Raw genomic sequence first — 13,347 nt, forward strand, 5'->3', positions numbered from 1 at the left:
GTGTATTTGGAACAGCGGCTGAAACATAGCAATCAACATCTCCGAAGACTGGTGGCCCTGCAGGATCTGATCATTAGTGTGTGGCTTCAGTTGGGTTATACCTGAACAATCTTACTCTGTTCCTCGTTAATAGAGGACATTTACGAAGCTAGATGCGGTGTTTACGCCGTCATAGCCTGCTGTCTCCTAGTGGCTGACCGATGTCACTAATGCTTAGTCTAAGGAAACAGGACAAGTGACAGCAGACAGAACGAATGTAACAAGTGGAGAGGAGGATCAGATGCATAATCAGTGGTTGCAGCCTTCAGTGGTGTACGTACTGTGCATGGAGCAGGGGTTGGTGCAATCGGCAGCGACGAGGCACGCGAGGCCACCGCTGAGTCTCCTGCGAGAGGTCCAGGTGATGCTGTGAACAGCCACCAGGGCGCCGCCGCGCCCCTCCTCGTCTCTGGGCTGCTGGTCTCCCTCTGCAGGCGACGGTGGTCCGTGACACCAGCTACTCTGAGCCAGGCGCGCCACAACCGGCAGGTGATGCAAGGCGTGTCGAGGTCCTGCACAGTTGCAACATCCAGTGACTTCCTGTAAAACATTTTCCGGTCATCTTGAGGGCTGCACCCTGCTCAGACAGGGCTTTAATTACCCGCCTCTACATCAACAACACCATCCATTGAAACTGCAACAACACGAGAGGGGCAATGGACAAACAACAACAAGGCATGAAGTGCACTACATGCTTCCACGAGCAGTACATCAGCGCTTCAGCTGGCTATCACCGCTGTGACCGTGGTGGCGACTCACCTGGACGTGGACGCAATGAGAGGTGCAATGACGCTGGTGAGTCCAATGACGAAGCTGTACACTGGGGTAACACCATAGGGTAGGGTGCCCTGTTTTCTGATGGTGGCCCAATACCAGGTGATTGGCTACTTTCTCTTTGGACAGTGCTCTCAAAGTGGAAACTAGATTAAATCCATGCCCTGCCACCATTTTACTATCCTGCTAACTGCCAAGCATATCAGCCACGTTCTGTGCTTACAGCTGATTTTTTTCTTAATATCTTACATTTGAATGTCATATTTTGTAGACACAGTGTAAGAAACAGCCAGCAGCCTTGTCGTGGTGGTAACACCGGTTCCCATCAGATCATCGAAGTGCCGTCTGGCTGGGCTAGCATTTGGATGGGTGACCATCCGATCTGCCAAGTGCTGTTGGCAAGCCGGGCAGACTCAGCCCTGGTGAGGCAAACTAAAGGAGCTACTTGATGGAGAAATAGCGGTTACAGTCTTGTAAACTGATATACGGCTGGGAGAGCGGTGTGCTGACCACATGCCCCTCCATATCCACATCCAGTGCTGCCTGTGGGCTCAGGATGACACGGCGGCCGGTCGGTACCGTCGGGTCTTCATGCCCTATTCGGGCAGAGTTTAGTTTGGTTTTTTAATGTAAGCAACGCAATCGCATGGTAAGTTGATTTTTTAGTCTTATTTATTGGTGATATATTATCGAAACCTGTGAGTAGCTTTCGAATGCAGTAATTCATTACATGTTTCGATAGGTCAACCATATTTGTCAAGAGGAAAAGGTGCCTAATTTCGGATACTGTTAGGGTGACAATTTCGACCATATGACAAATGTGCCTGTTTCTAGATTTCCCTTTTTATTTCTCTTCAGGAGATGGCTGGACAGATGAAGATATGAGGAAGACAATGAATTTGGTTTCTTAAAAGCGTCCAAAGTGTTTCAGGTGGCAAAATTAACGCTTTTAGATTACGTAAAGTCAGGAAACTCGGAAGAGAAACTGGGCTCTAGGGTAGACGGAAAATGTGCTTTAGGAAGAGTCGACAACTCAAGACAAGCTAAATTGCAACACAGCAATTTTAGAAGAAGTAGGACAATATTCTAAAACGTAAAAACACTAAAACACCCAAAATGTCAGCCAGAACAACACAAAGGTGCCTATAATGAGTTGGGGAGGGGGAGGAAATAAAATGGACATATGAGTTATCATTTGCTAAGGATTCTGTTTCCCTCCTCTTGACAGACGACAAAGACAGCGCACATGAGGACTGCCTCTATTATTCTGTCTCATACCATAAAGATAAATCAGGGCAATATTGGGTAAGATGTTTCGAATGTTTCCGTTGGGTACATGAGCTGTGTACTGGGACTCAGAAACCTGGATGGAAGATGTACAAATGCGGAAACTATAAATGTAGTTATAAGAGTATCATTATTGGAATCGAACTGGAATATCTCAATATAACTTTTTGTACTTTTTGTAATAAAACGATATTTCTATATGTATGGAATTTAGAATTTTCCTTATGAAATTAAGAGACAGAGAATTTGAAATTTCTCATCCTTTTAGTACACACTCCCAAATGAAAAACTTCTTTGACATAAATTATTAAATGTAATCTGCTGAGTTTTGCTATAAACGGATGTATATAACCAAAATATGTTATGTCGAACATAAATCCGTGGTTTTTGGAAAATTTCAGCTGATTTTTAACCAACCATATCCTAAGATTTTCTTAGATACCCGAAAACAGGGCATCTCACACTATCGTCTATTCAGGATAGTCGCCATTCTCATTGCAGCATCGCGATGGATGTGTCAATGTGTTGAGGCTCCAAGAAGAGCATAGGCGGCCACGCTGCATTTGTCGTTCACATGCATGGGCAGCAGCTGGCAGCATTGTATGGGGTGCTATTTTGTACGTAGCCCATAGTCAGTAAGGTGGACAGCAGCCGCCCATATTTCCGATTTGTCAAGTTCAGTGGCTGCCCACTGTTTTTAAGAGCTCGTTAACATTATCTTTGAAGCAAATAATTCAAGGCCTCATGTTCTCCATCGTGTCTGGGCTTGTGTTACAGTGGTAATGTTACATGAATTGAAGGTACAGGTGGGAGAAAGGAAAGGAAGGGAAAGAAACTAATAACATCAGCTGCATCTGGACTTTATACGGAATGAGCGGCGAAGAGTCAAAATGTGTGTCGGACCAGGCGAACAAGAACTCGAACCAGTGATCTTCTGCTTACTAGACGGTTCCATTAACCACTGCGCCACCCAGGCAGATCGTTTGTCGCAAACGCGCAGACTATCCCCGGCGTGCTCCCCGGCCGACCCAGGCGCCACCTACTTGCAGTCTCACACATGTCCTCCACACTCACTGATTTTAGATTCCCTCTAGAGATCGAACGCAGATGTGCGTCTGGACCCAAGGTCGTGGATTCATAGCCCGTCGCGACAAATCAGTTATCTGGATCCCTGTTGTCTGTTCTTGCACTTCCTTTCACCCGACTTCACCTTCATTTTACATAATATTCATCACAACTACGGATTCTGCATGATGTCTGTTGCTTCAGACATCACACATTCATAAACAGTTGTAATGGCCAGAAGTGTGTCTCTGCATTCATAATTCAGCAACCACTGTGACGTTCTTGGTACTAGGTACTTTATATTGTAGAATATACTAGAGATTATTGTCCGTCCATTTGCATCAGGTTCTCGGAAAGACTGTCACCTCAAATTACTCTGTGTGCATAGTAATTTATTTAATCCTGTCTTCATGGTCCCAAGCACAGCAATGCGTGGGTGGCTGTAGTATAGTCTCAGATTCCATACTTAATATTCGTTGTTGAAAAAGCTGACCCCTATCTCCAAGCCCCAACCACTTTAGGCTTTACAGCACTCCTGTGACACTTTCGCAAAACACAGACAAGCCTGACACCCTTCGTATCTCTGTGTACACTCCCAAAATCCTCTCGTCGTGCTGTCTGCTGTGGTGCCCACAGTAATATTCTAGAATGGGCCCCACGAGCATTTTGGAAGCCAGACTGACTGAATTTCGCTAGTGTCCTACAGATAACCTGTCGTCTACCACCTGCTTTAACTACGATTGACCGTATCTGATTCTTCCATTTCCTGTCTCCACAAACTGTTTGTACAATTTCACTGATTCCAATAGGTGGGGTGCAAAGTTTCGTATTTATGAACCTTTAAAGAAAGCTTCCAATGTCTGTATGAGTTCGAAATCATGTAAATTTGTGAGTGGGTATATGTGGAGCTTTTCAAGGTACAATTTCGTCACCTGAGAAATTTCTGAGATTATTATTAGCATTGTATAGTAGGCAATTAACATACAATGTGGTCTGTAATGGTTACAGCACACTTCCCTTCGGTTACTTCTACACGTGTTGTACGATTCTTTATCCGTCTTGAGTCGTGGTACCACATGTATTAGTACACCTCTTAATAATATTTTGTATGATATATGTTCTTCAGGAGTTAATAAATCCTCCACTTGATTGCCTTGAACATTAGCTCTCAGAATACCTTGTGTATAAAGTGCTACTCGAATTCCTCATGACCAATATTTTTGAGAATCTAGCTGGTATTAAGGCGATCATTGTACTCAAAGTACCTCGATTTTAAACATGGTACGCAACAAATACGAGACAGTAATTTGAAATTTGTGGTAAGTTCCTATGGGACCAAACTACTAAGGTCATCGGTCCCTAGGCTTACACAATGCTTAATATAACTTAAACTAACTTAGGGTAAGGACAACACACACGCTCAGGCCCGAGAGAGGACTCGAACCTCCGACGGGAGTAGCCGCGCAAACCGTGGCAAGGCGCCCGAGACAGCACGGCTACCCCGCGCTGCTGTGAGACAGTCGTAGATGTTAGACAGACGGTTTGAGTACTCACTACTGTCACTGAATCGGTTCGCACAGAGCACGACCACTTGGACGAGCTATTCATATACAGAAACAGGCGTAGGTCGTAAGGTATTAGCCAGATGGGACATCGAGCTGTGCTGAGGCGGAGAGGTGGTGAAACTCGTCCGCAACCTCCGGCAGTGGACTCGAATTGCTGCTGCAGGAGGGCAGTTGGGCGCCACTGTTCTGACTAGGTGAGGTTCAAATGGCTCTGAGCACTATTGGACTTAACATCTGAGGTCATCAGTCCCCTAGAACTTAGATCTACTTAAACCTAACTAACCTAAGGACATAACAGTCATCCATGCCCGAGGCAGGATTCGAACCTGCGACCGTAGCGGTCGCGCGGTTCCTGACTGTAGCGCCTAGCTCTCGGCCACCCCGGCAGGTTAGGTGAGGCAGATGCTATCCGAGCCCAGGTTTTGCCCAGCTACGGACACACAGATATCTGCACAGTAGCAAAAGGCGCTTGATGAAGACGAGGGGCGAAAGGACGACACAGGTGAAGATGGCAGTCGCAGATGCCGGAGGACCTCATTGCAGATAATGATGAAGGGTGCATTCAGAATGGAAATTTGTTGGCGAGTTTGGGTACCCTCTGGAATGAGAACAGAGAGCGTTGTGGAACGGCTCTGAAAGTTGTAGTCAAGTGATTTGACTGGCGAAATGAAGATGGTGAGCTGTTCATTCTCATGTGTGGACATACCGTTAGAAAAACTTCGCAGAGGGCCAGGAGAAAGGTCCTCTTACGTGAGTGTGGGTCTCCCTGTCTGCCAAAACAGCTCACTGGACTCTCACTTCCCGCAACGACAAGTCTCTCATCATAGTATGCTGCCAAAGGTTGTTTCTGTGTTACAGTAACCAGGCACTGGGAAGCAACACTGAGGATCCTCATTAACTTCTTACGTGCATACCGTTGTATACTTGTCTTGGTCATTGTGATACGAACATATTAATTGTGTTGTAAATCGAATAACCAATGACGGATGGAGCAACGAGAACATCAAAAGCTGAGTAGCAGCGGCATCAAGAGCATTCCTGGACAAGAGAAAGCTACTACTATCAAATATAGATCTTGATTTGAGGAAGAAATATCTGAGAATACGTTTGGAGCACAGTATTGTATGGGTGTGAAGCAAGGAGTTTTGGAAAACCAGGACAGAAGAGAATCGAAGCGTTTGAGATGTGGTGCTACAGATGAATGTTGAAAATTAGGTGGAGTGATAACGTAAGGAATGGGAAATTGTGTGCAGAATCGGAGAAGAAAGGAATATGTGGGACTTTTTTCGAAAATTTTGTGGTAAGTTCCTATGGAACCAAACCACTGAGGTCATCGGTCCCTAGGCTTACATACTGCTTAATCTAACTTAAACTAACTTACGCTAAGGACAACACACACAGCCGTGCCCGAGGGAGCACTCGAACCTCCGATGGGGAAAGCCGCGCGAAACGTGGCTACCCCGCGTGGCGAATATGTGGAAAACAACTGACAAGGAGAAGGGACAGGATGATAGGACATCTATTAAGACATCAGGAAACAACGTCCGTGGTGCTACAGGGAGCTGTATAAGGCAAAAATTGCAGAGGAAGACAGAGATTGGAATACATCCAGCAAATAATTGATGTAGATTGTAAGTGCTACTGTGAGATGAAGTGGTTGGCAAGGAAAGAAATTTGTGGCGGCGACATCAAATCAGTCAGAAGACTGATGACTAAAAAGAAAAAAAGAAAAAAAAACGATAATTGTGTGAACTAGTAATGTTCCAAAACAGCTCATTTTATGCAAGTAATAGGCGTAATCTAGTTTCAATTTTTCAGCTGGTGCTCAGATGCCTTTAGTTTCTATGTAGCATGCGTCATTTTCACTCATGATAAGTAACTTTTCGGCAACAGATCACTGCGTATGCTCAGGCTTCCAATTCAGCGCACTTGCTCAAAGACACAAATAATTTGAAGTTTATTATAGATTCTCTAGAAGTATTGTTATCCTTTAAGCAGTTATAGCCGTTTTCAGTGGCGGTATTGTTAGACTATTGATCCCTTCTGTAATGTCTACAACGTTCATAATTATGTAAAAATTATAGAAATACATAATGGGCACTTACATCACAACCTTTTCACGAACTTGCATCGGTAACGTACGATCTGGCAAGTACTTGGATCCTGCATCCTGTCTATCACATTTCGCAACGATTGACTTCGTGTTATTCGCATACACCTGGAAAACTTTTTAAATCCAATAAACAACTGAAGATCATTAATTTAGGGCCTTGCCAAATCGAACTTTGTGTTATCTTCTGATTCGCAAAATGGAGAACAAATTCCATTCGTCTAAATGTTGACATTAAGTGTAGTTTCCCCCTAATGAACATGGTCCTTCACTGTGAGGCTGGCGACGTTTAGTCTTGCCTCGTAGCAGTATGCAAAAGCCCAGCTGCCTCTCAGAAGTTCGAAACGACGCGGTGTATAGCGCCGTTTGACTCTATGATGTACGAGGAAGTACTTACCCTGCGCTGACAGCTGCAGGAAAACACCTCTCCCTCACCGCGGCCGACGTGCCAGCAGACGCAGTCCAGCGCGGAGGCCCCGCTTGATGCCAGCAGAGCCAGCGGCGACGCAGCTACGCCCGCTGGACGCGTCGTCGGCTGTCGAAGCTGACTGAGGTGGCGACACACGCAGCGCGCGTCGCACGGAGAACAGTCCCAGTACAGCGACGAGCGCACAGGAAGTCTCTCCGCTGGTTGAGCGAAACCACAGGAAGCGCGGCGTCTCTCGCCTTGACCGCAGCCGTTTTCCTTCTTATTTTCAGAGCGGCCAGCTGCCAACACACAGACGTGACAAAAAATTATTCTTTCGTTTTCTGCGTACGTCTGCCACGTGCTTTTTATGACAACAGTTAGTTCAAGCAAAATACTTGTGGGTGATCTCCAGAAACTCACGTTTACTGTTCCCACACAAAAAAAAAAAGATTAGCCGTACCTGGTTTTTAGTGTTGAATTGGGAACTGAGAGAGTTTGTACGTAACTGCACTTATTGTAAAAATATATTTGTGGATTGAAATGATTGATGCTGAACATACCATGTGGATAACACACCGCTGGGCCGAAACATCACGACAACGGCCAGCGCGGGATTCAATGCTACCAGAAGACGCTGTGAGAACGTGACTCGCTGAGGAGCGCGTACAAACGGAGTAGAGGAGAATGGGCAATGTTTCTACACTGAAGCGCCAAACAAACTGGTATAAGCATTCGTATTCAAATACACAGATACGTAAACAGGCCGAATACAGCGCTGCGGTCGGCAACGCCTGTATATGACAAAAGTGTCTCACGCAGTTGTTAGATCGGTAACTGCTGCTATAATGGCGCGTTATCAAGATTTAAGTGACTTTCAGCGGGTTGTTATGGTCGGCGCACGAGCTGTGGGACACAGCATCTTCGAGGTAGCGCTGAAGTGGGGATTTTCCCGTACGACCAATTCACGAGTGTACCGTGAATATCACGAATCCGGTAAAATATCAAATCTCCTACATCATTGCGGACGGAAAATCGTCCTGTAAGAAGGGGATCAATGGCGACTGAAGAGAATCGTTCAGCTTGACAGAAGAGCAACTCTTCCACAGATTCCTGCAGATTTCAGTGCTGGGCCACCAATAGGGGTCACCGTGTGAACTATCCAACGAAACATCATCGATATCATTTTCAGAGCCGAAGGCACACTTGTGTACCCTTGATGACTGCACCACACCAAGCTTTCCGCCTCGTATGGGCCCATCAAGACCGACATTGGACTGTTAATGACTGCAAACATGTTGCCTGGTAGGACGAATTTCGTTTCAAATTATATTGAGCGGATGGACATGTACATTTATGGAGACAACCTCATGAATCCATGGACCCTGCATGGACTGTTGAAGCTGGTCGAGTCTCTGTAATGGTGTGGAGCGTGTGCAGTTGGAGCGATATGGGACCGCTAGTGTCTGTAGATACGACTCTGACAGGTGACACTTAAGCGTCTGGTCTGATCACTTGCATCTATTCATGTCCATTGTGCATTCCGACGGACATTAGCAATTCCAGCAGGGCAAGGCGATACCCCACATTTCCGGAATTGCTGCACAGTGGCTAGAGGTACACTCTTTTGAGTTTAAACACTACCAATGGCCACCCAACTCCCCACACATGAACATTATTGATCATATCTGCGATGCCTTGGAACGTGCTGTTCAGAGGAGCTCTCCACCCCCTCGTACTCTTACGGATTTATGGACAGCGTTGCAGGTTCATGGTGTCAGTTCCCTCCAGCACTACTTCAGACATTAGTCGAGTCCATGCCATGTCGTGTTGCGCCACTTCTGCGTGCTCCTGGGAGGCCTAAACGATATTAGGCAGGCGTACCGGTTGCTTTGGCTCTTCAGTGTAGACACCGCAAGGGTCGCAAGTGTGGAAACTTACTGACGGACCTATAGGCGACTTCGCCAAAGAGACAGATTGTCATTAGCTGGTGCGTGGGAACGTCGGCTGTTCGTGTACTACTGCCCTCTGCATCTATGGAATCCGGTTGATGGTCGGTCAAAGAATTCATAAAGGTCAAGGTGTTAGAAACTGCTGTTTCGCTACAAAATTCTGTGGTAAAATATTCTTCAGTTGCAGTGAATCAGTTCATTATGATAATACGTCACACGCACGCAGTGTCGGCAGTAGCACCACTACCAGCTTCCCTGTACCAATCTTCCCCCTTCACTCGATGTTTCTTATGACTGGAACTTTTATATTTCAATTAACTTTTATCTAGGCGCACACTCGCTATACTATTCAGAGGAGAATTGCAAGATTTCTCTGTACCTTTAAAACTAGAGACTTCAAATGGTCGTTACAGTTGGACAAAATCTCGTCGGAATATCTACAGTCGACTAAAGTCTTTAGCAGAAAAAAATACTCTTTCCAATTATTTTCTTAACACTTTTCCCAACGGGTAGTACATCACTTTCAAAGTATCTGCTTTTTTCGCAACCACAGCATATTAGTAGAGTACACGACGCTCATTAATTGTACAGCAGGCGATACTGTATTAAACCGGGAACCTAGAATCGATGGAGATGCTTCGTCCTGCTGTAGCCCTTTGTGGTTCACAACCCCACAACAGGCCACAGCCGTCCACCCACCACTCCGCCTCCCCACACCGAACCCAGGGTTTTTATGTGGTTCTGGGGAGCCCTCTCTCCCGACCCCCTCCCGTTCCTCCCCCGCCCTCCCTCCCCGGGAACGTCTCATACCAGACGAGTGTAGCCCTAAATGTTTACATGGCAGAATAATTATGACGTATGCGTACGTGGAAACAGTGTTTGTGCAGCAATCACCGGGACACAGTGTAACTGAGGCGGAATTAGGGGAAGCAGCCCACATTCGCCGAGATATGTGGAAAAGCGCCTTCCCGATCAAAAAGCAGCTAGTGAGACAGCGCTGCTAACCGGGTGGGCCTACAGGAGGTTCCTGGATTGATAAAAATTCAGCTCAAAAATTTTTCTGTCATTCATTTAATACTTCTTTTTCTTCGTGATTTATTTATGAAAATATTTTCACCTTACATAAAATAACTTCATAAGAACTCAGCAAAAACGTGACGATAACTTATTAAAAACTCACACATAACAAGGATATTTTACTTGTTTCATTTAAGAAATTATTTCTTTTCCGTAGACATTGAGGTGACAAACATCATGGCATACTTCCTAATGTCGTGTCGAACTTTCTTCTTCCCAGCATAACGTAGCACCTCAATGTGTGCATGGACTCAACGAGTCGCTCCAAGTCCCCAGTAGAGATACAGAGCCATGCTGGCTCTGTAGCTGCCCAGAATTGCGAAGGTGTTGCCAGTGCAAGATTTTGTGCACGAACTGACCTCTCGATTATATCCCATAAATGTTCGACGGGATTCGTATCAGGCGAACTGGCTGACTAAATCATCGCTCGAATTGTCGAGGATTGTCTTCAAACCAATTTCAAATAACTGTGGCCTGGCCATATCCGCACATTTTAATCCATAAAAATTCCATCGTTGTCTGTGGACGTGAAGTCCATGAACGGCTGCAAACGATCTCCAAGCGCCCAAACACAACCAGGACCCTATACACTCCATGTAAACACTGGACACATCACTATGCAGCAACTACCAGCTTCCACAGTGCCTTGTTGCCAACTTGGGTTTATGGCTTCGTGAGGTCCGCGCCACACTCGGACCCTACCATCAGGTCCTACCAGCTGAATTCTGGACTCATCTGACCAGTCGTCTAGGGTCCAACCGATATGGCCGCACACCCAGAAGAGGCACTGCAGACGATATCGTACTGTTAGCAAAGCCACTAGGGCCGGTCGCCTACTGCCAAAGCCCATGAGCGCCAAATTTCGCCGCACTGTCCATGTGGATACGTTCGTCATACGTCCCACATTGTTTTCTGTGGTTATATCACGCATTGTTGCTTGTCTGTTAGCACTAACGACTCTACGCAAACGCCGCTGCTCTCGGTCGCTAAATAAAGGTCGTGAGCCGATGCACTGTACGTGCTAAGAGGTAATGCCTGAAATTTGGTTTCCTCGGCACATTCTTGACACTGTGGTTCTCAGAATACTGAATTTCCCAACCATTTCCGAAATGGCATTTCCCAGCTCCAACTACTATTTCAGGTTGAAAGACTGTCAATTCCTGTCGTGCAGCCATAATCATAATGGAACTTTCCAGAGTACGAATTATAGCTCCGCCAATCCACTGCACTTTGAGGCCTTGTGTATACAATACTACTGCCGCCTGTATACGTGCATATCGTTGTCCCATGACCTTTCAACCGCAGCGTAATGACAGACATTAACGTTCTTCACAACAAGATCGTGAAAATATTTCATTCGCCGGTGTCGGCTGACTCTTTTTGGTGACCTGCACAGCGGCATGTGAGTGGGCCATGCTGTCACGAATTCGAGTGCTGCACATTTCAAAACAGAAAGAAGCACATTTCTTTAATACACTGATCACCACCTAAGAATATACGTTCCAACAACTAATTGCTACTTACCTGCGTCGTTCAGGCGGGAAAAGACGTCGATGTTTCGGCTAATACATTGAAACACTACATATCGTCCCTCAGAGCCGAGCGTACTCCAGTTTTAAGGGTGTTATGGAACTGAAATCTTCGTCTGTTGAAACTGAATATAATTAACATATCTCCGCTAAATATGCTCTTAAAATGTCCATTTTTGTTTGTTTATTGATTAATGGGAATATTTAAACACTAATATGATCGTAATCTCATGAAACGGTTTACATACACAGAAAAATATTATTCCTTAACAAAACTTGTTGTAGTTAACTGCACAGTATATGCTCAATGGTTTCCATCTTGTTACTAATTGCTCATAGCTTTAGCTTCATTACAGAATATGAACAAACGAAGATGTCCCATTTGGAGTCCCATGAACATCATGCACAAGATAATACGTCACATTTGATCTATGTTTGTGAACATTTTGATGATTACGACAGTTTCTAATTTACCTATAAATGTCAAGGAAATTCATGCTGTATTGGTATTCATTATGTTTCCTTTATTTTCTAATTGTAATAATAATTCTAATTTTGGTTCTATACAGCTTTGAAGAATAATGTGCACTAAACGAGCAGTTTGCATAGCCCCATTATGTAACACATTATCATAGAAATGGAATTCTAGTTGTTCTGTAAACATTTAACAGCGCTTCACAGGTTATGTGCTCATGTTAAGTGTGTTATGTACATATCCCAATACACTATCTGCAGTGCTGACATATGTATGTCCTCTCTTCAAGTTAAAAGGTATTTTTGAGATTTACAATATTCTTCAACTAAACGGTTTGTCTGCAGTGCTGACATATGTATGTCCTCTCTTCAAGTTAAAAGGTATTTTTGAGATTTACAATATTCTTCAACTAAACGGTTTTTCTGCAAGAACTGCAATCAAAATATAACCTTTCTTTCAATTATACATCCTTAGCAGTAAATAGGGCATACTATTATTAGTTTCTGTACGTGATATATTTGGAAATCAGTGAGATCCGCTTATTGGCGTTAAGAATAACAAATCTTTGTGTTACAAAGAAAATGAATCTTCTATTTCAACTACTCCCTTCAAACTTAATCACAAAACTGTATTCTGAAGGAACAAACTGAAGGTACTCATTGGATATACATTCTAGTAAACACAATGCCTTGCATTCAAATACTAATATCAGGTGTGTACACAGGTGTGTGTATATCAAGTTACATAGGGCTTACTAATTTATTCGTAACTCTATGTGATTGTGTATGTGTATGCTTTAATCAGAAATCCTAAAAGAACAGCACACCTTATTGGATTAACACCAATACTTGCTAACAAAACAGCATCAGTGACATTGGCAAATTGCTCTCATAGAAGTATTATTTCGGAGTTTGCTCCCCCACAACACTCCCCAAATACTTAATAAATTAGTTATTACGAACCATCCATCACTCTTCATCTAGTAATCTTTTCCACTACATCTAGGACATTACAGGTCTATAACCACATGAACGATTTATACTATTTATGTGACTGCATATTGATATA

General features: G+C 44.5%; 1 protein-coding gene across 1 annotated transcript in view; it reads right to left on the reverse strand.

Annotated features, from left to right (window-relative positions):
- Positions 1–218: 218 nt before the first annotated feature.
- LOC126212654 (uncharacterized) overlaps positions 219–13,347 on the reverse strand; it is a 36,554-nt gene continuing 23,425 nt past the window's right edge. Inside the window, exons 2-3 of the mRNA XM_049940078.1 lie at positions 7,238–7,548; positions 219–551 (exon numbers count right to left, since the gene is read on the reverse strand). Of these exons, the coding sequence (XP_049796035.1) occupies positions 219–551; positions 7,238–7,548 (644 nt within the window). The remainder of the gene's footprint in view (positions 552–7,237; positions 7,549–13,347) is intronic.

This window comes from Schistocerca nitens, chromosome 11, assembly GCF_023898315.1.
Source record: "Schistocerca nitens isolate TAMUIC-IGC-003100 chromosome 11, iqSchNite1.1, whole genome shotgun sequence".
In the NCBI taxonomy this organism is placed as follows: Eukaryota; Metazoa; Arthropoda; class Insecta; order Orthoptera; family Acrididae; genus Schistocerca; species Schistocerca nitens.